The sequence below is a fragment of the Crocuta crocuta genome, unplaced genomic scaffold, assembly GCF_008692635.1.
Source record: "Crocuta crocuta isolate KB4526 unplaced genomic scaffold, BGI_CrCroc_1.0 scaffold306, whole genome shotgun sequence".
Taxonomy (NCBI): Eukaryota; Metazoa; Chordata; class Mammalia; order Carnivora; family Hyaenidae; genus Crocuta; species Crocuta crocuta.
Window position 1 is genome coordinate 1620390 of NW_027529630.1, and position 25833 is coordinate 1646222.

The following is a 25833-nucleotide window of genomic DNA, read 5'->3' on the forward strand; positions in this document are numbered from 1 at the left end:
GGATAAAAGCCATACTTTAGTCTGGTTTACAAGATCCTTTACTATCTGACAGCAAACATCTTTATTTCCAGGTGCTCTAATTCCCACACTTGCTGCTCACCCATCACCAAATGTAACATTTCCTGAACACCCCATACTCTCATCAAACTGTGTCTCTGTATCTGCTGTTTTTTTTTGCTTAGAAGGCTTGTTCCCTTCTTACTGTATCTAGTAAGATCTTACTCATGACCTAATTTAAGTGGCACCTCATCTATGGAATTGCTTCCAACTATCCCAGGAAAAATTAGCTACTATAAATGTTTTCATACAAACTCTATTTTTCAGCTTAATATTTATTCCCCCCAGACTATCCATTTGGGCAGGGAACAGGAATTGTGTCAATTAATTCTTGTGTCCCTGAAATGTATCACATGCTGGGCATTGAATGACTGTTCAATGATTAAATAGTTTTTTATAGTCTGGTTTACTCTAGATGCTTGGCATACGTCAATAGAGGGGATGTGAGCTATTTATAATCACTCAGACACTTGGAATCCTCTCTATTTAAGGGCTTTAAATTTTAATTATCAATATTTAAAGTAAATATATTGAGAGGTGAGATGGAAAACATTCCCAACCCTACTTGTATAATACTCTAGAACACCTTTCTAAGTATCTCAGCAAATGGCTTGAAATTTTAAAAAGATTATCAAAATAGTTTATTTTGAAAAAGAACCCCAGCATTTTTAGAAAAGAGGAAGTATTCTTTTTAAGTTTATTTATTTATTTAGAGAGTATGTGTATACAAGTTGGGCAGGGGCAGAGAGAGAGAGGGAGAGAGAGAGAATCCCAAGCAGGCTCCAAGCTGTCGGTGCAGAGCCTGACGTGGGGCTCAATGTCACAAACTGTGAGATCATGATCTGAGCCCAAATCAACAGTCAGACACTTAACCAATTGAACCACTCAGGGACCCCAAGAGGAAGTATTCCTGATTTAAGTATATAATGAAAGGATGCTTAACTAAATATCTGGGAATCACTGATATTGAAGAGTAAATGCTGGCAACTTCAGCCATCCAAGGATGGTGGGAGTGAGACTGTCCCATGTATGGCTGTTGAAGATTCTCTCCGGACACTTCCTGTTATTGGCTTAAGCACTGTGTGTCCATTAGCATGGGGGCCAGAAGAGGATTCATCCATTCATGCCTTCCTTATATCATTCATTTATTCATCCCACAGTTATTCTTTTTCTAAATTTTTTAAAAGTTTATTTTTGAGAGAGACAGGGCACGAGTGAGGGAGGGGCAGAGAGAGAGAGGAAGACACAGAATCCAAAGCAGGCTCCAGGCCCTGAGCTATCAGCATGGACCCTGACACGGGGCTGAAACCAACGAACCGTGAAATCATGACCTGAGCCAAAGTTGGACACTTAACTGACTGAGCCACCCAGATGCCCCATATTCATCCCACAATTATTTACCAAGGACCTACTATATGCCAGGTACCATTCTGGGCACTGAAGAGACACAGATGAGGTACATAGACACAGATAAGGTTTCTGCCTTTAGGGACCTTTAGTGGGGAGTCAGACAAAGAAACATGAAAACAAATAAGATTAGGTTTGGCTGGTGATAAGTGGTCATAAAAGAGAACAAAAGGTCAATGGGGGTAGAAAGTAGTAAATGAGAAGTTAGTTACATTTTTAGGTGGTCAGGGGAGACCTGAGGAGAGGCACTATTTGAGCTGAGCCTCAATGAAGGGTAGTACGCAGCCAACCAAGATTTGGGGAGAGAGGGTTCTAGGTAGAGGGAGCAGTGGGTGCAAAGTTGTGAAGTCAGGAAGGAGCATGGTGCCACAGTGGCTACTGTGTGGTGAGTGAGCTGGGAAGGGGGGATGGTCTGACATCAAGTTAGGGAGACTGTCAGGGGCCAGATCAACCGTAACAGTACAGACTCTGGTGAAGAGTCTGTTTTTCTATGTGTGATGGAAAGCTTGTAAGAGGTTTTTAGGCAGGGGAATAAAATAATCTCCTTTACGTGTTAAAGATAAGTCTGTCTTGAATACTGAGAAACAAACTGAGGATGGATGGATGTGGGGGGGAGGAGGGAGATGGGCATGGAGGAGGGCACTTCTGGGGATGAGCACTGGGTGTTATATGGAAACCAACTTGACAATAAACTATTTGTAAAAAAAAAAAAAAAGATAAGTCTGACTGAAAAGTGGACAATGTACTTTTGGAAGGGAGGCAAGTATGTAGGAGGATACCAATTACGTTTTTTTCCCCTCTCCTTTACAGTAATTGAAGCAATGGCCTAGACCAAGATGGTGAAAGGTAAATGGGTTCAGGGTATGTTTCGGAGGTAGTGTCAAAAGGGCTGGCTGGTTGATGGACTGATGAGGGGAGTGAAACTCAGTTTACTTTGTATGAGTAAAAAGTTTATGTGAAAGCAGAGCAGGGGGGAGAGAGACTAAGAACTATTATACCAAATCAGGTTTGGAAATTCTGGCATCTTTTTACCCAGGTCCCTGCTTCCTATGGAAATAAGAGGAGGTTATATTAAGATTAGGAAACGTAAAGTTTAACAAAACTGCTTTGTAAAACAATTTTCTTTTAATATCAATTTTGAGGGTCATCCTAATGGAAGGTCTGTGCCAAAGCAGGCAACTGATATAGTAAGGGTAAGATTTCTATTTACTGAAAATATACTAGATGCTAGGCACTATGCTAAATGCTTTGCTATAAAAGTGTTATCTCTAATCTTCAAACTAGTGCTATAATATTATCCCCATAATAGATATAAGAAAACCACAGAGACCAAGAGACTAACTAGTATGGTTATATAGCTTGTAAGTGGCATTTTAATCCAGGCAGTCTGATGTCAGAGCCTAGACTGTTCACCACTATGTTATGTTGTCTCTAATATTAACTGAACACCAATTTTAAGGCTAGGTACATACAGTCATGTGTGTCTCCAGCGTTGCCACAATTTTCAAATCAGCAATAGGTTAGAGAAACACATACCTTGTAGGAATAAACAACCTTGCAGGTGAGTGGATAATTTCGTAAGGTGCCAGAAGGGCTGGAACTGCTGTCATCAAAAACATCCATGTTGTCTTCAAACTCTTCTCCTTCTTCTCTTTCAGGGTCTGCATTAAGCTAGGGAAAATTAGAAGCCATTAATTACTAGCTTGCTTACTTCAAGAAAATGATTGAAAGCAGGAAAAAACACTTAAAATCTTATTGTTTCAAACTATTAATTACCTATTCAACTGCACTGAGAAAAAACGGATCTATTCTCTCTTGCATTTGTCATGTTATGAAAGGACCAAGTTCTTTTTTTTTTAAAGATTTTATTATAAGTAATCTCTATACTCAACATGGGGCTTGAACTCCTAACCCCAAGATTAAGAGTTATATGCTCTACAAGGGCCCCTGAAAGGATCAGGTGTTTTTGTTTTGTTTTTAAAACCAAGAATAAAATGTCATTCAAATATATAAGGAATGTTTATCCTTATCAGTATCCTTTCTCTTTTCACTGTTAAATACTAATAAAGGTCTTTTACCATTAAAAAAAATGTTTATTTTTGAGAGACAGTGGGCAAGCAGAGGAGGGGCAAAGGGAGGATCCAAAGCAGTCTCTACATTGTTAGCACAGAGCCTAATGTGGAACTCCAACTCATGAACCGGGAGATGATGATCTGAGCCAAAGTTGGGATGTTTAACTGACTGAGCCAGCCAGGTGCCCGAAGGCTTTTTACCATTTTAAATTGATTATATTGGAAAATGTTAGAAAAATTTCTAAATGCTATCCAAGGATGTGGAGAAACAGGCTTTCCTCTCCTGTTGGTAGAAGTGTAAACTGATATGGGGTGCCTGGGCGACCCAATTGGTTAAACATCTGACATTGGCTCAGGTCATGATCTCGCGGTTTGTGAGTTCAAGTCCCACATTAGGCTCTGTGCTGACAGCTCCAAGCCTGGAGACTGATTTGGATTCTGTGTCTTCCTCTCTTTCTGCCTCTACTCTGCTCACATTCTGTCTCCCTCAAAAATAAAAATAATAAAAACACTGAAAAAAGTTATAGAAAAAAATATAAAACTGATAATCCTTAAAAAAAAACAAAAAAACCTGCCTACTGAAATTAAAAACAAAACAATTGATCTAGCAATTTCACTTTTGTGAATCCATTATGGAGAAATAAAGGATCAGGATGTAAGACTATAGATCTTACTCAACTTACAGTGGCCGATGGGTTATGTCTGAAAAAATTCATCATAAGTGAAAAATGTCCTGAGTTGAAAATGCATTCAATTACCCTACTGAACATTATTATAGCTTAGCCTAGCCCACCTTAAATGCTCAGGACACTTACATTACATTCTGTACTTACATTACAGGACACTTTTGCCTCCAGTTGGGCAAAATCACCTAACACAGAGACTATTTTGTAATAATAAAGTGCTGAATATCTCACGTAAGTTATAGACGGTTCCCAACTTACGATGGTTTGACTTACAATTTTTTGATTTTGCGATAATGCAAAGGCGATACACTTTCAGAAGAAACCATACTTTCAAATTTGAATTTGGTCTTTTTCCGGGCTAGTGACATGGTACAGTTCCCAGTCACCCACAATGTCACAAGGATAAACAATGTATGCTCACAACCATTCTGTACCCATACAATCATTCTGTTGTTCACTCTCAGTACAGTATTCAATAACTGGGTATAAAAAATGTATTTACTTAGAGTACTGCCCATGATATTGAAGTACAAATAGTATTTATATGAACACAAATATCTGACAGGGGGAGGCAGGGTAAGAAAAACAAAGACTGGAGAATAGAGAGTGTGGCTGTTTTTAATATGCTTCTCTCTGTATTATCTGAACAATTAGAATAAGCATGGCTTTTTTAATTTTTCAAATAGGCTTCATGCCCTTGTGTGAAGCCCAATGTCGGGCTCGAACCTATGACCCTGTTATCAAGACCTGAGCTGAGATCAAGAGTTGGATGTTCAACCAACTGAGCCACCCAGGTGCCCCAAAGATGTCTTACTTTTTAAAGTAAAAATCCAAAAACGAGGAAATAAAACAGGCAAAGTTTCTTTGTTTCTAGCTACATATAAGCATCTATTTAACTACTTTTTCCCATGTTCAAACATGCAAAGGTGAATGTTTACACATTAAAGATATAAGGAATGGACAGTCAGAATCAGGCCTCACAATAGTCCAATTAACTGAAATATCAAATACCTACAATATGCTGAACACTCTGCTAGGCTCTTAGATATGAGATGGAGGACATGGTTTGCTTTGCACAAGCTCACACTCTGGAGTGGAGAAGCCAGCATGACTAAATGTGGAGTGCGGCCCTGTGAATAGGAAGGTCGGAGAAGACTTCCTGGCATTCAGTGAGTTGCAAAGTAGAGGTTGACTATACAGTCCACTTCTACTTTTTAGTGAATTAAAGTGATTTCTCTTGAGCATTAATGTTTTTAACTGACTCTATTCTTAATTGCTATTTCCCTAATAAAATTCTATAGAAGTGTGTGTGTTTGTGTGTGTGGGCGTTCTAAAAGAATAAATAGTACATATTTCCTGTCAAATGTATTGCCTACACTTCACGAGCCCTTGTAATATTCTCATTTATAATTAGTATTGGAAATTCTTCCCAGCTGAGTCAGATAATCATGTGCCTCATCTTACAAGTAATTTCATCCATGGTCAGTCAGGTCAATGACAAAACAGACTCAAATTTTGACCTTTCAGATCATCTCAGGCTATGATTCCATTGTTCTCCAAAAAGGCATTGTGTCATATAAAAGGTGAGGGTCACATGTAGAAACTACCATGAAATGTAAACATATGCACACAGAAGACACTGCTTCCATACTCTAGTAAAGGTTATAGATATTAAAAAAAAACCCCACAACTGTGGGCATTGAAACAAAACAGCACAAAACACCCATATATCTATGAAAACTAAAATAAAGCCAATGTGGGTAGAACATGTTTCCAAAAATATAGAAGGAATGTTAATATGCACTGTGCTTTGGCACTGGGAATCAATCCAAAACATTTTAACTTGGCAACACTGTTTGGTACCAAACATTCCTTTCTTTCCCTTTCAAGTTCATTGTTTGAGTCTCATAGAAGGGAATGAAAGATTGCAGTGGCAGCAAAAGGGGTCAGGGCCACGTGTGTTTGCATAGCTCCAGCAGCTTTCCAAAGTCTGTCACTGTGGAACAACTTCTGCCTTTTCCCTCTTCTCCTCTCTGTTACAATATTTTCTTGACCCAGCATTTCTAAAATCACATTCTTCCTCTGTTTCTTAACAACTGCTCTCTTAGCCCTTTTCCTTCCTGTCACCTGATAGAAATTTCAATTAAAACTATTCTTTCCAGCTGTGCTAATGTTTTTCCTTTCTTAGATGTTGTAAAATGCTTACTCTCTTTGCAAGAGCAGATAAGAAGCTTTCTGAGTTGGGATTATCTATTTATCTCCTTGTACTCAGCAAAATACTGAGTACATCTGAAGGGTTTCATCAACTTTATGGGACTGTAATGAACTAGAAAGCAATCCTTGGGTCTGACAGACTTGAGTTTGAATGCTGAGTCTGCCATTTACTGCTGTGTGACTTGGGCAAATTACTGAACTTCTCAACTTCAATGACCTTATCTTAAAATGAAGATAATTACCTCATATCATAAAGATTAAATGAGGTAACATATTTAAACCCTAACACACGCTCGATACCTAGAAAGTACTTAAATCATTACTCTATTTTGCTCCTTATAACTCACTAGCAGAACCTCGAGTGTCATATGGACAGAGAAATGACCATATTGAATATCATACCAAATACAACACAATTAGATTATAAAAGATCATGCTGAAAATATCAGCAAAGTGGATTTCTGTTTCCAGATAAGACGGAGTGTCACAGACCAGATTTAAACTCCTTCCAGAAACAACTAAAAAGCTACTCAAAATATATGAACACTGGACATCATGCACCGAAGGACAGTGATCCCTGGGGAATGGAAAACAATTTCCTCAATTTAGGAAAGAACTATTTAAATCCAAATGAATCAGAATAAAGCAAATAAAAACCAGATTAGAAATCAATACAAAAGACAACAGAAAAACAACAGGAGGTAAAATCAATGAAGTCAAAAGCTGATTCATTCTTTTTTTTTTTTTAAGTTTATTTATTTATGATTTTGAGGCACAGAGAGAGAGTGAGAGAGCAAGTGGGAGAGGCAGAGAGGAAGAGAGAATCCTAGGCAGGTTTCGGATTGCCAGCACAAGCTCGATGAGGGGACTGAATTCATGAACTGTGAGATCAGGAGCAGAGCTGAAGTCTGACAGTTAACAGACAAAGGAACCCTGCTGAGAGCCTGTGCCCAGTCCTCATTTGAGAGTTCTCAGCAAAGACTGTGCTTGGTGCTTTTGAGAGCCACCCAGGCTCCCCCAAATTTAGTTCTTTATCAAATGGATAAACCTCTAGCAGAATGAGCAGGAATAAAGTGGAGACACAAATAACCAACAGCAAGAATGAGAGAAGTGATGCCACTAGAGATTCTCTAGATAATGACAGAATAAAGGAATATTCTAAACAACTTGTTCCAGGGGCGCCTGGGTGGCTCAGTCAGTTAAGTGTCTGACTTTGGCTCAGGTCATGATCTCACGGTTCATGGGTTCGAGCCCCGCATCAGGCTCTGTGCCGACAGTTTAGACCCTGGAGCCTGCTTCGGATTTTCTGTCTCCCTCTCTCTCTGCCCCTCCCCTGCTCAGGCTCTCTCTCTCTCAGAAATTAAAAACAACAACAAAAACTTGTTCTAATAAAGTTGGCAACTTAGATACAATGGACAAATTCCTTGAAAGACACAAATTGGGGGGGAGGCAAGATGGCGGAGAAGTAGGGTGCTCCATACATTTTGCTCTCCCCCATCTCTCCAACAGAGAAGGCCTGAATCAATAGGACACTGAACCGCAGGAGTTTGGGAGGAAAAGAGACAGAGTCCATTAAGAAGACAACTTAATAGGTGCGTGAGTGCGAATTGGGGAAGATAAAAATGGGCCAGGACCCAGAGACATGGAGGGAGGGGAAGGAACCCCCTTCGTGGGGAGCTGCAGAGAGTCGAGGGGAAGAGAAGAAAGAGCAGCTGAAACTGCTCATAGAACTATCCCTGGAGAAGAGAAAAACCTCGGCTCGGGAGGGAGAGTGATCCTATTTCTAGCTGTGGTGCTGACTTTAGGCTGGGTGCCCTGTCCCAGGCGGTGCCAGGAGAAACTGCTCCACTACTCTCACGGCTCGATCCCCAGCTGGGAAGCAGCCAGGCCTGCAGGATTATATTCTGGGTGGTATCAATAAAGCACGCAGACTAAGACCTGGAAACAAGGCGGGGCTTGAGACATGGAACACGGCCCACGCTGGCTACCCCCGTGGCATAGGGAGATCAGACCTAAAAGAGTGATTTGCAATGCTTGGTTCAAGAAGGGACTGGGCGCTGCCATTTTTCTCCCCACAACCACCAAGGGGAGACCTCAGTGAACAGCTTGCAGGTCCACAGTGGAGGCTAAGACCTGCCTACACCAAACCATGTCCATCCCCACTACAGAGTTTTTTTGTTTTGTTTTGTTTTTTAACCAGAGTCGGGGGCAAGACCAACATGGATGCACTGATGTGATTAATTCTAGATCAATTCTTTCTATTCAGATATATTTTCCCTTGTCTCATTCGTATCCCTCCCCTCTGCTGGACTGGGCACTCTGGTCACTGGTTTGCCTAAACAGTCACATTTAATCCATTCTCTAGATGTATATTCTACACCTCCACCACTACCTCTCTCTCTCTTTCTCTGGAGTAATCAGACTATATAGTTTCTCTGAGTAACATTATCTTCGTTTCTTTCTCCTCGCCTCCTACCATATTCTCCTCTTTCTCTCTCTGAATTAAGCCTCTTAGGCTCCCTGCCCGGTCATTGTTCAATTTCGCTTTCTCCCTGCCCTGTCATTTCTCTTTGTGTGTGCTCTTCCATCAGCACTGCATACACCCTGCTCTTTATTTCTAGCTGGGAATTCTGGTTTTATGCTTTTAGACTGTCCTTTGTCTTTGTTTTTTTTCTTTTTCCCTTTCAGTTTGCTTGTTTGTTGGATTTCTCTGTGTGTTTATGTGCCTTTGTTCCCTGTGTGTTTGTTTTCCTTTCCAGGGCTACCTCAAGTAACAAGCCAAGTACACATGGTGGTGAGTTCCAAATACCACTACAAGTAGGGAAATAAAATAACCAAAGTCTCAACAACAGAGACCAAGAGACACCATTAAAAGAACACTTCCTGAACGGACAGGCCCTGGACAGTCAATGAGCCTTCTTTAATACAGCAGTACTCACAGGTGCGGAGCACATAACAAGCATTTAAAACTAACAAGAGACAGAAAGTTAACCAAAATTATGAAATGGAAGAACTCTCCTCTAAAGAAATTCCAGGAAGAAATGACAGCTAAAGAACTTCTCAAAACAGATATATGCAACATAACTAAACAAGAATTTGGAACAATAGTCAAAAAATAATCGCTGGGCTTGAAAAAGGCATGGAAGACATCAGAGAGGCTACTGCTAAAAAGACTATGGAGCTTAAAAATAGTTGTGATGAATTTAAAAATGCTATATATGAGGTGCATAATAAAATGGAGGCATCCAATACACAGACTGAAGAGCCAGAGAGGAGAATAGGTGAATTAGAAGACACAATTATAGAAAAAGAGGAAGCCTAGAAAAAGAGAGATAAACTGATCCAGGAGCACAAAAGGAGACTTCGAGAACTGAGTGATACAATCAAATGGAACAATATACGTATCATAGGAGTTCCAGAAGAGGAAGAGAGAGAGAAAGGCGCAAAAGGAGTCCTTGAACAAATTATAGCTGAGAACTTCCCCGATCTGGGGAAGGAAACAGACACTGAAATCCAAGAGGCACAGAGAACTCCCCTCAGATATAATTTGAATCGNCAATTATAAATGTATATGCACCGAATTTGGAAGGACCCAAATACATAAAACAATCACAAACAGAAACAATCCTATAGATAAGAATGTGCTAATAGCAGGGGACTTTAATACNGCTCTACCAGAAGCCTCCTAGAACCGATCCATAAATTCAGCAAAGACAAAGGGTACAAAACGAACGTAGAGAAATCGTTTGCATTTTTATACACCAACAATGAGGCAACAGAAAGAGAAATCAAGAAACTGATCCCANACTACTAAAAAGCTGTTATCATCAAGACAGTATGGTACTGGCACAAAAACAGACACATAGGCCAATGGAATAGAATAGAGAACTCATAATTGGACCCACAAATGTATGACTAACTAATCTTCGACAAAGCAGGAAAGAGTATCCAATGGAAAAAGGACAGCCTCTTTAACAGATGGCGCTCAGGGAGAACTGGACAGCAACGTGCTGAAGAATGAAATTAGAACACTTTCTCACACCATACACAAAAATAAACTCAAAATGGATAAAAAACCTGAATGTGAGACAGGAAACCATCAAAACCCTAGAGGAGAAAGCAGGAAACCACCTCCTTGACCTCAACCACAGCTATTTCTTACTTGACACATCCCCAAAGGCAAAGGGAGTCAAGAGCAAAAATGAACTATTGGGATTTCATCAAGATAAAAAGCTTCTGCACGGTAAAGGAAACAATAAAACTAATAGGTAACTGACAGAATGGGAAAAGATAGTTGCAAATGACCTATCAGACAAAGGGCTAGTATCCAAAATCTATACGAACTCACCAAACTCCACACCCAAAAAACAAGTAATCCTCTGAAGAAATGGGCAGAAGACATGAACACACACTTCTCCAAAGAGGATATCCAGATGGCCAACAGACACATGAAACGATGCTCAGCGTCACTCATCATCAGGGAAATGCTGATCAAAACCACACTGAGATACCACCTCATGCTGGTCAGAGGGGCTACAATGAACAAATCAGGAGACTATAGATGCTGGCGAGGATATGGAGAAATGGGTACCCTCATACACTGTTGGTGGGAATGTAAAGTGGTGCAGCTCCTCTGGAAAACAGTGTGGAGGTTCCTCAAAAAAGTTAACAATAGAACTCTGTAACTCAGCAATAGTACTGCTAGGAATTTACCCAAGAGATACAGAAATGCTGATGCATAGGGGCCCATTGTACCCCAATGTTCATAGCAGCACTCTCAAAAATAGCCAAATCATGGAAAGAGCCTAAGTGTCTCTCAACTGACAAATGGATCAAGAAGATGTGGTTTATCTATACCATGGAATACTACATGGCAATGAGAAACAATGAAATCTNCACAAATGATCAAAATCCACTCAAGAATAACCTGAATAACCCTGTATCTACTAAAGACATTGAATTTGTTGTAACAAGAAAATTTCCACAAAGAAAACATCAGGCTCAGATAATATATTCTGATGAAGTATATCAAACATTTAAGAAAGACAATTCTACACAATTCTACATAAGCTTCCAGAAAATTGAAGAGGAAGGGATATTTTTCAAATTATTCTGAGACAAGCATTATACCAAAACCAGACAAAAATGTTACAAGAGAAGAAAACTACAGACTAGTCTCTGCCATGAACAGAGACAAATATGCTTATGAAAACTTTAACAAATCCAATTTAACAGTTTCAATCAATCAACATATAAAAAGGGTACTATATCATGATACAAGTGGAGTTTATCAGGAATACAAAGTTTGTTTAATATTTGAAAAATCATCAATGCAATTTACCATATAAACAAACTAAAAAGAAAAATCATTTCACAAGATTCAGCATCCATTCCTATCAGTAAACTAAATAGAAATAGAGCAAACTTCTCTATATGGTAACAGGCATCAACAAAAACCCTTCTGTTAACATACTTAATGGTGAAAGACTGAATGCTTCCTCCCTTCTAACCTTCTTAAGAAGATAACATCCATTGGCCCTAAACTACTGGAGATTCTAGTTGTTACAGTAATAATATGCAGGTGACAAAATTATCTACACAGAAAAACTATGCAAAAGCTACTACAATTAATAAATGGGTTTAGCAAAGTTGCATGATATAAGATCAATATGCAAAAATCAATTATATTTCTATATGTTAGCAATGAGCAACTGGAAATTGAAATTTGAAAAACACTTAAAATAGTACCAAAAATTATAAAATAGAGATAAGTCTGAAAAAAGATGTGCAAAATCTATACACTGAAAGTTATAAAACACTGCTGAGGGAAATTAAAGTTAAATAAATGGGGAGGTATTATGTTAGTGGATTGGAAGACTCAATATTGTTAAAACATCAACTGTCTTCAAACTGATTTACAGATTTATCACGATCTCATTTTTAGGTTTTTTTCTTTTTTGTAGAAAATTAAGTTTAAATTTATATGGAAATGCAAAGGACCCAGAACATCCAAAACGACCTTGGGAAAGAAGAAGAAAATTGGAGGTTAACTATACTGGATTTAAAATTAAAAACAGAGAGAGAGAGAGAAAGAGAGAGAAGAAAGTTGAAGAATGTACACTACCTAACTTCAAGGCTAATTATGAAGTTACATTAATCAAAACAATGTAGTACTGGCATCAGGACAAATAAATAGATCAACCGAACAGAAAATAAATCCAAAAATAAACTCACACATATATCGTTAATTGATTTTTGACAAAGATGTGAAAGTAATTCAGTGGAGAAAGGGCAGTCTTTCAACAACCAAAAGGAACTTTTACTCATTCTTCTTACCATATACAAAGATTAACTCACAGAGACTTAACTGTTTAACCCAAAACTATAAGATTTCTATTAGAAAATACAGGAGAAAATCTTTATTATCTTGGGTTTGGCAAAGATGTATTTGTCAAAGAAATTGTAGCTTGTAAAAGCTATCACACCATACAATACCACAGCATGGTTCATAAAAGAAAAAAAATAAGTTGAGACTTAATCAAAATTAAAAATGTCTGCTCTTTAAAAGATACTGTTAAAATGAAAAGACAAGTCATAGACTTGGTTTGGAAGAAAATTAATCTATATATGATAAAGGGTTTATGCACAGAATATAAAAAGAATTCTCAAAACTCAATAAAAAGAAAACAATCAATAAAATATATCCAAAAGATCTTAACAGACACTTCACCAAAGAAGATATGCAGATGTCAAATAAACATATGAAAAGATGCTCAACATTATCAGTGAGATGCAAATTAGAAATACAGTGATACACTATCACACACCCATTAGAATGTCTAAAATTAAAGACCAACCATACCAAGTGTTGGTGAGGTTGTGAAACAACTAGAACACTAATACCCTACTAGTGTAATGTAAAATGGTACACCACCACTTTGGAAATTTCTTAAAATATTAAACACATACCCACTGTCTGACTCACTCAAAACAGAAGTTCATAGCAGTTTTACTTGTAATGGTCTCCCCAAAACCCAAATGCCCATCCTCAGGTGAACCGATAAACTGTGGTGTACTCATACAATGGAATACTACTCAGCAATAAAAACAAAAACAAAAACAAAAACAATGCATTACTGATGCGCACTAACACGGATGATCCTCAAAATAACATGTTGAGTGAAAGAAGACAGACCCCCCCCAAAAAAGTTTCCTATTGTAGGATTCTGTCCAACAAAATTCTAGGAAATATAAACTAATCCACAATGAGAGCAGATCAGTGGTTGACTGAAGGGCTGGAAGGAGCATGAGGAAAGTTTTGAGGGTGGTGGATATGTTCATTATCTTAACTGTCACAAGGGTTTCACTGGTGTATACACATGTCAAAATACATCAAATTACACACTTTAAATATGTGTAGGCTACTATATTATCAATTATACTTCAGCAAAGCTGTTAAAAAATATCAGTAAAGCTTGAGAATTTTAATGACAACCGGCCACATACTACCTGAAGATGTTACAAGATGATTTATTACATCAAAAATAGGAGATTCAACGATGATTCAACAGACGCTTAAAAAAAACGAATGCATGGCAATTATACTGAACCATGATAAAGGTCAGAAAAATAAAGGGTCATCCACAGAGTAAGAAAGTATGGTAAAGAGCAAGGCTTTAGAAGCAGACGTATGTGGGTTTAAGTCCTAGCTCTCTCCACTTACTAGCCATGTGCCATTGGGCAAGATATTTAATTCTTCCAAGTCTATCTCCTCATCTGTAAATACATTCAGAATCATTGTGATCATTAACTGAAATAATGTATGAATGTGCCTGACATAGTATCAGGTATAGTATAGATGCTTTTTTGTTAATTTCCTCTTTTTAATAGTATTTTAAGGTTAGCTGGTGAAATTCGACTGCTTATCTTCAGGTTCGGATTAATGTTTTTGAACATGTACTATGTATAAGGATTTGTGTCAGCCACTTTACTTGTTTTGGCTATGCAGAAAGTCAAATAACATAATACAGCGGGAGACACTTCTCTTAGAACTGAAATTCTCCATTTATTTTCAATGGCCATCTTTTAGTCTTGGCTGTTAGTGAGACTTGTTCTCTAATCTGTGAATACAAACTCAGCAGACATTATACTCCGTTTGGTAACTCCCAGTACTTAGCAAGGGGTCTCATGAGGAGTGCAGGCTCCATACACACTTACTGAATTGATTTAAATTGATCCTACTGAAAATATGAAATGTCAGTTTCACTAATAGTGTGGCCTATTTGGGTATGGAGTTTAATCCAATAACAAGATCACTGCCCACTTGGAAAAACTGTAAATACAGAAGTGCCTAAAATTTTTTGCAGGTGTATGCTATTATTTTCTACTGTTTACATTCATTTCATTACAAAAATCCATTGTTTCTTTTCTTTGGGATCAGTACCAGCCAACAAACAGATTTTCGTATTTCAAAAACAAATCCCATTATACTGCAAAGACCATTAGGCATTAACGAGGCAGATGAGAATGAAACTACCATCCTGATGGCTAAAAATATTTAATTTCCTTGCCTTTCAAACACATTATTCAGCATGGTCTTCACAATGAGGAGAGTCAGGATTTATATCTATGCAACTCTGCAAAATGCTTACATTCTTAGGGAGGTTGTGCAACAAAGTAGATGCCAGGATGTCTGTGTATCATAGGGGAAATGGCTGAAGATAAGGAAATCATGTAAACACTGTCAGCTATAGTTCAGAATTTAGGGGGAAAAAAAAGAACAAAAACCAACCTTAAACAAAGAACTATAAACCTCTAACCTATGAATTCTACTTCTAAGAATCTATATTACAGAAATCTATTCCCACTTTGGAAAAAAGAAGTATGTACACAAATATCTTTCAGAGTATTATTTATTTATAATACCTGGAAGCAGTCTAAATACTGAACCCATAAGAGCAGTTAAATGTATTATGGTATGCCTTCCTGAGGGAATACTACGCAGACATGAAAAGAAAGATTTTGAAGACTCTCTAGCAAAATGGAATACTAGATGGAAAAATATACAAAATCAACTTTAGTATGACAAATATGTTTTTTAAAAAAAAAGACTAGAAAGAGGACAGAATTATATCGAGTTACTAACAGTGGTGTTATAAGGATGGAGTTTTTAGTCATTTTTTTCCCACCTAACTAATTTTTTTATAATCCAGTTTTATAACTTTTTCTATCCTAAAATTAAAATAATTTCAAAATTAAACTGAGTATGGGCTTTTGAGTAAGAGAAGAAAGGAAAAGGAGAGAAGGGAGCAATGACTGATGGGAAGGCTGCCTAGGCTACTGGTAGTAATCTAACCATAAGAGGTTATGTATGAGTTCTAGTTAACCATCCGTTGAGTAACTATATTAACAAACTGTTCTCCATTAAAAAACATTGCTATATTCTATGATTCTCTTTCTCTGTTTCTTCCCAACCATATATCTGTACCACAGCATAATACAGAAGGTTAAAAGTTAATATTCAAGTAAGTATAGTTCCTTCCTTATTCTATAAGGTAAGCAGACTATATATTTTAAAAACATTTATCTTCTAATAAGGCCCTTTACACCATTAATGTCTAACATTAAAATTAACCATGTTTACCAGATGGAAGGGAATTCTCAACTTGATGACTACTGCTTTTGTTGGCATCTATAATGGAAGAAATAATTTGGTCCCCAGATGTGTACTTCTGCTTCATGCTCCTAGTCAGCTAGCTGCCAGTGTGAAGAGAAGAGATACAACTTCTTCTAAATTATTTCAGTGCAAGCAGGTTAAATAAATACTGGAACTTCATTAAGTTATTTTGTGCCTACAGCTCTCCTTTATTTATACAGTAGCCTCCCTTCCTTATAAGCAGGGGATATGTTCCAAGACCCCGAGTGGGTGTTGGAACCTACAGATAGTACCAAGAGTACCAAATCTTATAAACCATGTTTTCTGCTATACATACATTCCTAAACTACAGTTTAATTTACAAATTAGGCCCAGTAAGAGATAAATAACAATAACTACTAATAAAATATAATAGTTACAATAATATACTGTAACAAAAGTTTTGTAAACGTGGTCTCTCTCTCTCTCAAAATATCTTACTGTCCTGTACTTACCCTTCTTCGTGTGATGATGTGAGATAAAATGCCTATGTTACAAGATGAAGTGAGGTGACTGATGTAGGCACTGTAATGCAGCGTTAAGCTACTCCTGACCTGACAATAAGTCAGGAGGATCATCTGCTTTCAGATAGTTGCTTCCATGGCTGACCATGGTAACTGAAACAGAAAAGTGACACCATGGATAAGGGGGCGCTACTGCACTGTTAGCAGAGCTCCCACAAAATATATCCCTCAGCTAGATGCTGGGTGACACAGGCTCCATGGTACTGACTAGAGGGAAGGGAAGAGTGGGGTGGGGTTGCAAAATGTTCTCTTCACAGAAAATGTGACATTTCTAGATGAGCTCATGTCTTTGGACAGTTCTCAAAAATACTGAATTTACTCAACACTTACTACCAGAATGTACTACTCATTGACAGACTGTACTAGGCCTATCTCCTTTATTTCCTTCCTTCACACTCAGAGGCCCTTCTTTATCTCATGTTAAAATTCTTCAAGGACTATCTCAACTGACATTTCCTTCATGGGGCAAATGTCTTTTCTATTTTTCCATCTGGCATTAAACCTTTTTTAATAGCATTTCACAAAATTGTAAGATTTTGGAGTTGGAGGGGTTCTTAGAATCATTTAACTTTCTCTCTGAAACCCAGGAAGAAGGGGCTTTTTTCCAAGGTGTGTTGATGAGTTAGGAGTAGGCATTTCAAGTTTGCCACAGGGGAACCCAGTCATACACTGCCATGGATCACTAAGATCTATAAAGGTCTGAGGTCTGTCTGCTCTACCAGCGTGGCAGCTCTTCAAGGAGAGAGACCACTTCTTATTCATCTCCAATTTGCTCAGGAAGTAGGCACACAGTGAGGGGATAAATGCCTGCCCGCTTGATTGAGTTAGAAAAGGTACTAGTCCAAGGGAAATCATGGGTTTTATTGGTTGCCAACAGTGCTACTGAAGAGGCCAACAGAAAGTTTGTGCCTGGAATTTGCTGTCATCCTAATTCTGTACAGCAAAATAACCTGAAGTAGATGGTAACTGTGACATTCAAAAGATGCATTAGGAAGAGATATTCCATGACATGGAGTAACTTTGTTGTATGAAAACAGGCCAGGCTCTTCTAACCCTGAAGTCAAGTAGGTGATGTGTGCCTATTTTCCCTAGCTGGATTACCATTAATAGTCGAATAAAAATAAACTTTCAATAGATTTGCTTTTCCTTAAAATGCACACCTACACACAATCTTTTTAAAATGTGCAAGTGTATTCCCATTAGAAAATCAGAATGCTATGTGAAAAAGTTGACAAAACTTTCAGGAATGTTCTTAAACTTTAGCCAATTTCTCCGGCAAGGATGCCTTTTATCTGAAGGGCACAAGCATTGAAGAGGCACTATGGATACAGCAGGAGATTAGAGTTGTGACATTAGAGTTTCAGCTTTTAGTTTGCCACTGTTCCATCTATTTATCCATCCATTCCTTCATTTCTTCCTTCAGCAGATATTTATTGAGTACCTACTATGTGCCAGGCACTTTACTGTGCACTGGATCAGAAAGACATGGTAATTACATTGCAGAGAGGAAGACAAAGAACACATATAAAGAAGACGGGCATATACTGTAATAAATGACATAGAGAAATAAACAGGATGAGAGAGAGTAATAGGTAGAAAGCAGGGGTAGGAATTACTTTAGTCTGACCAGCTAGATATCATATATCCACTTATGTAATAACAGGCAATCAATCAACTTTTCTGGCACTCAGATCTCCAACATGAAATACTAAGGTTGAACTGGATGACATCAAAGTGGAAAAAAGCCCTGGACTTGAAGCAAGAAAACACCCGCTTGAGCTCTGGCCTTGTTTGTAACACTATACTTGCACTGTCTCCCTCATGAAAAATACAGGAAGTAGAGTATGAAAGCCCTTGTGAATCAAACAATTAAGCGACAGACTAAAAGTGTTCCTTTCTTTTTTTTCTCTCTCTCTTTTAAATTTATTTATTTTGAGAGAAAGAGAGAGAATGAGTATGCAGGAGAGGGGCAGAGAGAGAAGGAGGGAGAATCCCAAGCACATAGGGCTTGATCTCATGAATTGTGAGATCATGACCTGAGTTGAAACCAAGAGTTAGACGTTCAACCAACTGAGCCACCCAGGCACCCGCTTTTCTCTTTTTAAGATTGTTTCTGACTCTCTGGATATCAGTTTTCAGAGAAGACCTCTGAGAACTTCAGAAACACCACATTAAAATTTTTATTCCACTACTTCCAGACAAGAAGCATTTCTACTTCATGATGGGGTAAGGAGTTTGGTAAAGTGGCACTAATAAACCAGTGATATGTTTTTCACTGCATATTTAAAAAAAAAAAAAAAAGCAAGACTTTTTCCCTCTTCCTGCACCAAGTTTAATTCAATTAGTGAATGGCCAAAGAAAAGAAACTAAACTGCTAGTGAAACCATTATTTTTCCTTTTAAATTCTGGCTATTATCAGGTTTGGTGACACAGTCAAAGAATGGCATCCTTCAGTGAAAGTCTGCCCATCACAGCCAAGAAGAGAAATCCTACCGAGTGTAAAGTGCCATTATTGGTCACTGCGGGAAGGCGAGCCCAGCGTTCATTTTCCAGTTCTTCCATTACTTGATTCATTGCACTCTTTAGCCATGTGTCCACAGAAACACCAATCTGTTTTAGCAGGTCCAGCCGGGCCTCAGCTTTCAACTTAATTATCTAAGAAAACCAAGAAAATGGTGAGAAATTGACATTTTTTCCTCAATGCGTTTTTTTAAATTATTCTTGATTTATTAATTAGAATAATCTTGATATTCACTAGCAATGCTTGCTTCCTTGGCATAAATGTTAATTTTTCACTTGGAAAGAGGTGGAGAGGGAGAGGGGAGTAGAAGTAGGGAGAGAAGAGGAAACTCAAGAACAGAAATGAAGGCAAATAACACACTTGCATCTCAACAAGATACATCAAACATAACTTATGAACAGGAAGATACTGATACACCTTAAAGTCTGCATCCTTTTCCTCTTAACAATGCTATGCCTCAGAATATCCTAAAATCTAGCCTTTCTGACAGACTTCTAACCCATCTTCTGGACTTTTTCTTTTCTATAATCTACCTCTTACAAGTTTGCAAATGTCATCACCATGTTAAAAACCATGTTAAACACCCTGGTTAAAAACTTCCATGACTCCAGACTGAACTACTTGGGTAAAGATTGAAGTTAAATTAAGATGCAGCTGTCAGAAAGAGTAAAAGAAAATAAAAAGTTCCTATTCTCCAAATTCAAGAAACGGAAAGACTCTTGTTCTGAGCCATAAACAAGTAACCACAGAACCAGTCTAAAGCTGTCCCCATCAAATAGTAACTGCTTTGCTCTAATAGCCATGCCTCTGGAAGTCAGCCAATCAGTGACAGCCCCACACATCTGCAAGGCAGCCAGTCAACCACAGCCTCACTCCAGAAATCACCAGTGGTCAAGCTTCTGCTCCTGCTTCTGACAGTCCACCAATCCCTATATGTCACAGCCAGAAGTGAGCCAATCTGTAAAACACTTTCAGTTTTGAAAATCTGCCAATCTCTGAAATCCACACTTCTTAAAACCCTATATATCAGTTCTATTTTGTTCAGAAACTGTGTTTATAAATATCACTCTCTTTTGCTTAGCAAGTGGTAAACTCTGTTTCACTGTTCCACGTATTAGAGATGTAGTTTCTTCCTTCAACATTTGAAGGTTCCACTGAGAAAATGTTGATTATTTGATAATTCCAACTCTCACTTTATAGCCTTCTGTGGGACTTTTGGACAAACAAGTGTGCACACTGAACGTTTCCGGTATGTGATTCTGACCACTCTCTAAATTCTCTACTGGGAGAGCTGGTATCAAAACTGATCTGAGATCTGGGGGCACCTGCCTGGCTCTGTTGGTAGAGTTATGTGACTCTTAATCTCAGGGTTATGAGTTCAAGCCCCATATTGGGCATGGAGCCTACTTAGAAAAAAAATTATCTGAGCTCTGACTTGTTTGTCTCAGCTCTCACTGATGAATTTATTTTGTATTTCTAAGATTTTTTTCAATTTTTTAAAATTATATTTTATTGTCAAGTTGGTTTCCATATAACCGCCAGTGCTCATCCCAACAAGTGCCCTCCTCTATGTCCATCACCCATTTTCCCCTCTTCCCCAGCCCCCATCAACCCTCAGTTTGTTCTCAGTATTTAAGAATCTCTTATGGTTTGCTTTCCTCCCTCTGCTTAACTATTTTTTCTCCTTCCCCTCCCCCATGGTCCTCTGTTAAGTTTCTCCTGTTGTATTCCTAAGATTTTTAAGCATACACTTTTTTAAAAATTGAGATAAAATTCATGTTACATAGAAACTGTCACAGAATAGAGAAATCTTAACCATTTTAAAGTGTACAACTCAGTGGTTTGGACATCATATACTCATATACATCTTCTTTATAAAGCAATTAGAGTTTTTGGCTTGGAGACACTGTTTGGTAAACAGCCTTGCAAAAACCTGTTTATTCTTCTAGTAACTGTTTACTGAGATAAAGCTTACATATACCATAAGATTTGCCCATTTAAAATGTATGATTTAAAGTATATTCACAGATATGTGCAACTATCACCATAATCAATTTTTAGAACATTTTAATCACCTCCAAAAGAAATTGTGTATCTTTATTGCTACCTCCCTCCTCATTTCAATTACTGTTCTACTTTCTCTCTGTATAGATTTGCCTATTCTGAACATTCTTTAGCAGTTTTTTTTAATGTTTACTTATTTTTGAGAGAGAGAGAGAGAAAGACAGAGAATCTGAAACCAGCTCCAGGCTCTGAGAGAGCCTCCAGTCAGCACAGAGACTGATATGGGGCTCAAACTCCAAAAGGCTAGATTATGCCCTGAGCTGAAGTTGGACACTTAGCTGAATGACCCACCCAACAGCCTGTATTCTGAACATTTAATATAAATAGAACCATATGTGGTCTTTTGTGAATGGCTCCTTTGACTTAGCATAATGTTTTCAAGGTTCATCCATGTTGTATCATGTATCAGTTATTTCATTCTTTTTTATGTCTAAATAAGTCTATTATATGGATATACCACATTTTATTTATCCATTTGTTAGTTAACCAACACTTGGGTTATTTCAATTTTTTGTCTAATATGAATAATGTTCCTTTAAACATTAGTGTACAAGTTTTTGTGTAAACATGCTTTCATTTCTCTTGGGTATAGGACTGGAATTGCTTGATCATAAAATAATGCTATATTGAACCACTGGGGAAATGCCAGACTGTGTTCTGTTCATTTGATAATCCCATTAGCAGGGTGTGAGGGTTAACATTTCTCCACATCTAGAAAACACCTGTTAACATATGCCTTTTTTTTTTTAATTTTTTAAATGGTTTTATTTATTTCTAGGAGAGAGAGACAGTGTGAGCAGGGGAGGGTCAGAGAGAGAGGGAGTCACAGACTGAAACAGGCTCCAGGCTCCAAGCTGGCAGTCAGCACAGAGCCCGACGCGGGGCTCGAACCCACAAACCGCGAGATCATGACCTAAGTGAAAGTCGGACGCTTAACCGACTAAGCCACCCAGGCGCCCCTAACATATGCCTTTTTGATTCTAGACATTCTAGTGAGTGTGAATTAATATCTCATTGTAGTTTTGATCTGTATATCCTTGATGACTAATGATGTCAAGCATCTTTTCATGTGCTTATGGGTCATCTGTGTAACTTTTCTGGAGAAACGTGTCTATTCAGACCCTTTGTCCATTTATAAAATGGATTGTCTTTTTAAAAAATATTTATTTATTTTGAGAGAGAGTATGAGTGGGGGAGAGAGACAGAGAGGAGGGAGGGAGGGTGAGAGGAAGGGAGGGAGTAGAGAGAGAGAGAGAGACAGAGAGAGAGAGAGAGAGAGAGAGAGAGAGAGAATTCCAGGCAGCCTCCACGCTCAGTGTGGAACCCACATGGGGCTCGATCTCAAACAGTGAGATCATGACCTGAACTGAAATCAAGAGTCAGTTGCTCAACTAACTGAGCCATCCAGGTGCCCCTTGTCTTAAGTTTTTATGTATTCTAGATAAAAGTCCCTCATCAGATACATGATTTTCAGAAATTTTTCCCATCCTGTGTGTTTTCTTTCACTTTATTTTAAAAAAACTTTTTAAGGGGCGCCTGGGTGGCTTAGTCGGTTAAGTGTCTGACTTTTGCTTAGGACATGATCTCGCAGTTCGTGGGTTCGAGCCCCGCGTCGGGCTCTGGGAGGCTGTTTCAGTCTGTGACTCCCTCTCTCTCTGACCCTCCCTTGCTCATGCTGTCTCTCTCTCTCTCCTAGAAATAAATAAAACATTTAAAAAAAATAAAAAGCTTTTTAAAAATTTTAATTTTTTGAGAGAGAAAGCATGCATGCACGAGTACAGAAGGGGCAGAAAGAGAGAGAGAATCTCAGAGTGCAGAGCCTGACATGGGGCTTGATCTCAAGAACTGTGAGATCATGAGCTGAGCCAAAATCAAGAGTCAGATGCTTAACCAACTAAGACATGCATGTACCCTCACTTTCCTGGTAGCATCTTTTGAAGAAATAAAGTTTTTACATTTTTTTAATGTTTATTTTTTATTCTTGAGAGAGACAGAGCATGAGCAGGGGAGGGGAGAGAGAGAGGGAGACACAGAATTCAAAGCAAGCTGTGCTGACAGTGCAGAGGTCGATGTGGGGCTTGAACTCAAGAACTTTAAGATCGTGACCTGAGCTGAAATCAAGAGTCAGATGCTTAACTGACTGAGCCACCCAAGCATCGTAAGAGATAGAGCTTTTAAAAATGTTTTAAGAAGCCAGATCTTATAGATGTATCTTATAGATATGTTATCTTGGTGTATTATCAATGTCAATTAACTGATTTTAATATAAAATTTAACATAAGCATATCCAAATGTCAAGCCACAACGGAGTTTATGAAACTTTGTGGCTTGACAGAGTTATAAAGTCTGTAGATCTAATATGGGCTTAGTTAATTTACCTTCAAAATATCATTTCTCTAAGGTAAGGACTGTGTCTGTTGCAATTCTATTTAGGACAGTGCCTGGTATGTGTAGGAAATGAATAATGGTAGATGGTAGTATCTGCCATTCTAAATTACCTTTGGTATCTTAAAACAACAACAACACTCCAAACAACTTTTATCACATGTACTAGGAACTGTATAGGATGATACCATTTCATTCAATCCATACAATTCTCTGGATGGATATCATAAACTCCATTATAGATGAGAAAAGTGATTTAACCAAAGTCCTATCGATTTTGGTAAATTATTATTCCCAACGAATCATGCTTCTTGCTATCCAAGTAGTCCCCTCCTGCACTGATTCTGGGTGTATCCATGTGGCCTGCTTTGATGGAACATATGCAAATCTGATGCAGAGATTTGATAAGTGCAATTGGAAGTTGATTTCTTGGAACGTGTCTCTATCATGTAAGAAAGCCCAGTTTAGCATAATTGAGGATTAAAGACTATTTGGAAAAAAGGCCCAACCCTCTAGCAGACCCTCTAAGATGAATGCAGCTTCTTGAGAAATCTCAGGAAAAACCTGCAAAAAAAATGCACAGTCAACACCCAGAATGGTGAGACATAAAGGTCTTTTGACATAAAGGCTTTTGACAGAAAGGGGTGTGTGTGTGTGTGTGTGTGTGTGTGTGTGTGTGTGTGTGTGTGTGTGTGTATGTTTTAAGGCAGCCACAGATTCTTGTATTTAAATAATTTAATTTCCAAATATCTGGAGATTTTTCAGGTATCTGTTAGTTGATTTTCATTTAATTCTGATGGTCAGAGAACATACTCTGAGTGATATCAATATTTTTAAACTAACTTGACACGGGTTTATGGTCAAGTATATGGTCTTGCTGAACATGCTGTGGTACTTTAAAAGAACAAATACTCTACATTCTTGTGGGGTAGAGTCTTCTTTAAATGCCAATTAGGTAATTAGACAGTGTTGTTCACTGTCTTCTGTATCCTTGTTGATTTTCTAGCTCTTTGTTCTAGTTACTGAAAGGAAAGCTGAAATCTCCAGCTATCATTGTAGATTTGTTTATTTCTTCTTTCAGTTAGGCCAGTTTTGCTTAGTAGCTACTTAGTAGCTCTATTATTAGCTACATACACATCTAGAATTGTTATGTCTTCTTGATAGAGAAGATGATGAAGATCTTACTTTTAATCATTATAATGATCCCTTTTAACACTTCTTGTCCTGTAGTTTATTTTGTCTGATATTATCACCACTCCAATATTTTAATGGTTGGTGCTCTTCCCCTGTGGTAGGAAACAGCTAAACTTTCTGTTCAGTTTTTTTGCCTTTCAGCTACTGTTTCCTGTCAAGCTCCTGGGAGTTTCTGTTCCATATATGTATTTAGGTTTGGCCAAGGATTTGGATGGTTATTTACATAGACACAAACTAGAGGGCTTCCTGATATCCATCCTAAAGCTAATAAGACCAAGTCTCTATGCTTGAAAACAGCCCCTTGCAAAGATATATTTAATGTAAATATCACCAAGTACAGTCTCATTCTTTTCAGGGTCTATTCCTTTCCAGTTTTTACATGGTGGGTATTTTCCACATCTATTAAATAATTATTTTAAATATTTCTAACCCAGGTTAATAACTATTATCTAAAGAAGGATTAGCCTAACATGAGTTAGTCCCTTATTATCAGAAGCAGAAATTCTTGTAGAGATATATTCCACATTCAAAATGAACTGCAAAGAAATCTTAAATTTTGCTCAATAGATTACCATTACTATTTCCATTATAATTCTGAAACTGTACTGCAGGATAAAGCAAATAAAATATTATGATAATATTAGGAACCAAGATTTTAATATAAAAGAAAAAAGATAAATATAAAATCAAAGAAGTTCAACAAAATCCTTTTAATTTTAAATTTTAATTGAAAAGATCAACATGAACTCATGATTTAAAAAAAAATAAATTCCTAGCTCTAATAACAAAGAAAGGGCCAAGAAATAAATGACGCTCATAACAATAAGCACCTTCACATTCTAGACCCTGGTGTCTAAATACTATTCTTAAAAAAAAAAACAAAAAACGAACACCTCACGCCAGTCAGAGTGGCTAAAATGAGCAAATCAGAGGACTCTAGATGCTGGCGAGGATGTGGAGAAACGGGCACCCTCCTACACTGTTGGTGGGAATGTAAACTGGTATAGCCCCTCTT

The 25833-nt window shown here is 37.9% G+C and overlaps 1 protein-coding gene across 2 annotated transcripts in view; it reads right to left on the reverse strand.

The window, feature by feature from the left end:
- The window catches only part of FCHSD2 (FCH and double SH3 domains 2), a 290700-nt gene that overhangs the window by 7629 nt on the left and 257238 nt on the right, over positions 1-25833 (reverse strand). The window contains exons 13-14 of one of the 2 annotated variants that reach the window (XM_077762243.1): positions 19148-19309; positions 3001-3135 (exon numbers count right to left, since the gene is read on the reverse strand). In XM_077762243.1, coding sequence (XP_077618369.1) covers positions 3001-3135; positions 19148-19309 — 297 coding nt within the window. The remainder of the gene's footprint in view (positions 1-3000; positions 3136-19147; positions 19310-25833) is intronic. The other variant, XM_077762244.1, reaches the window with a different exon arrangement.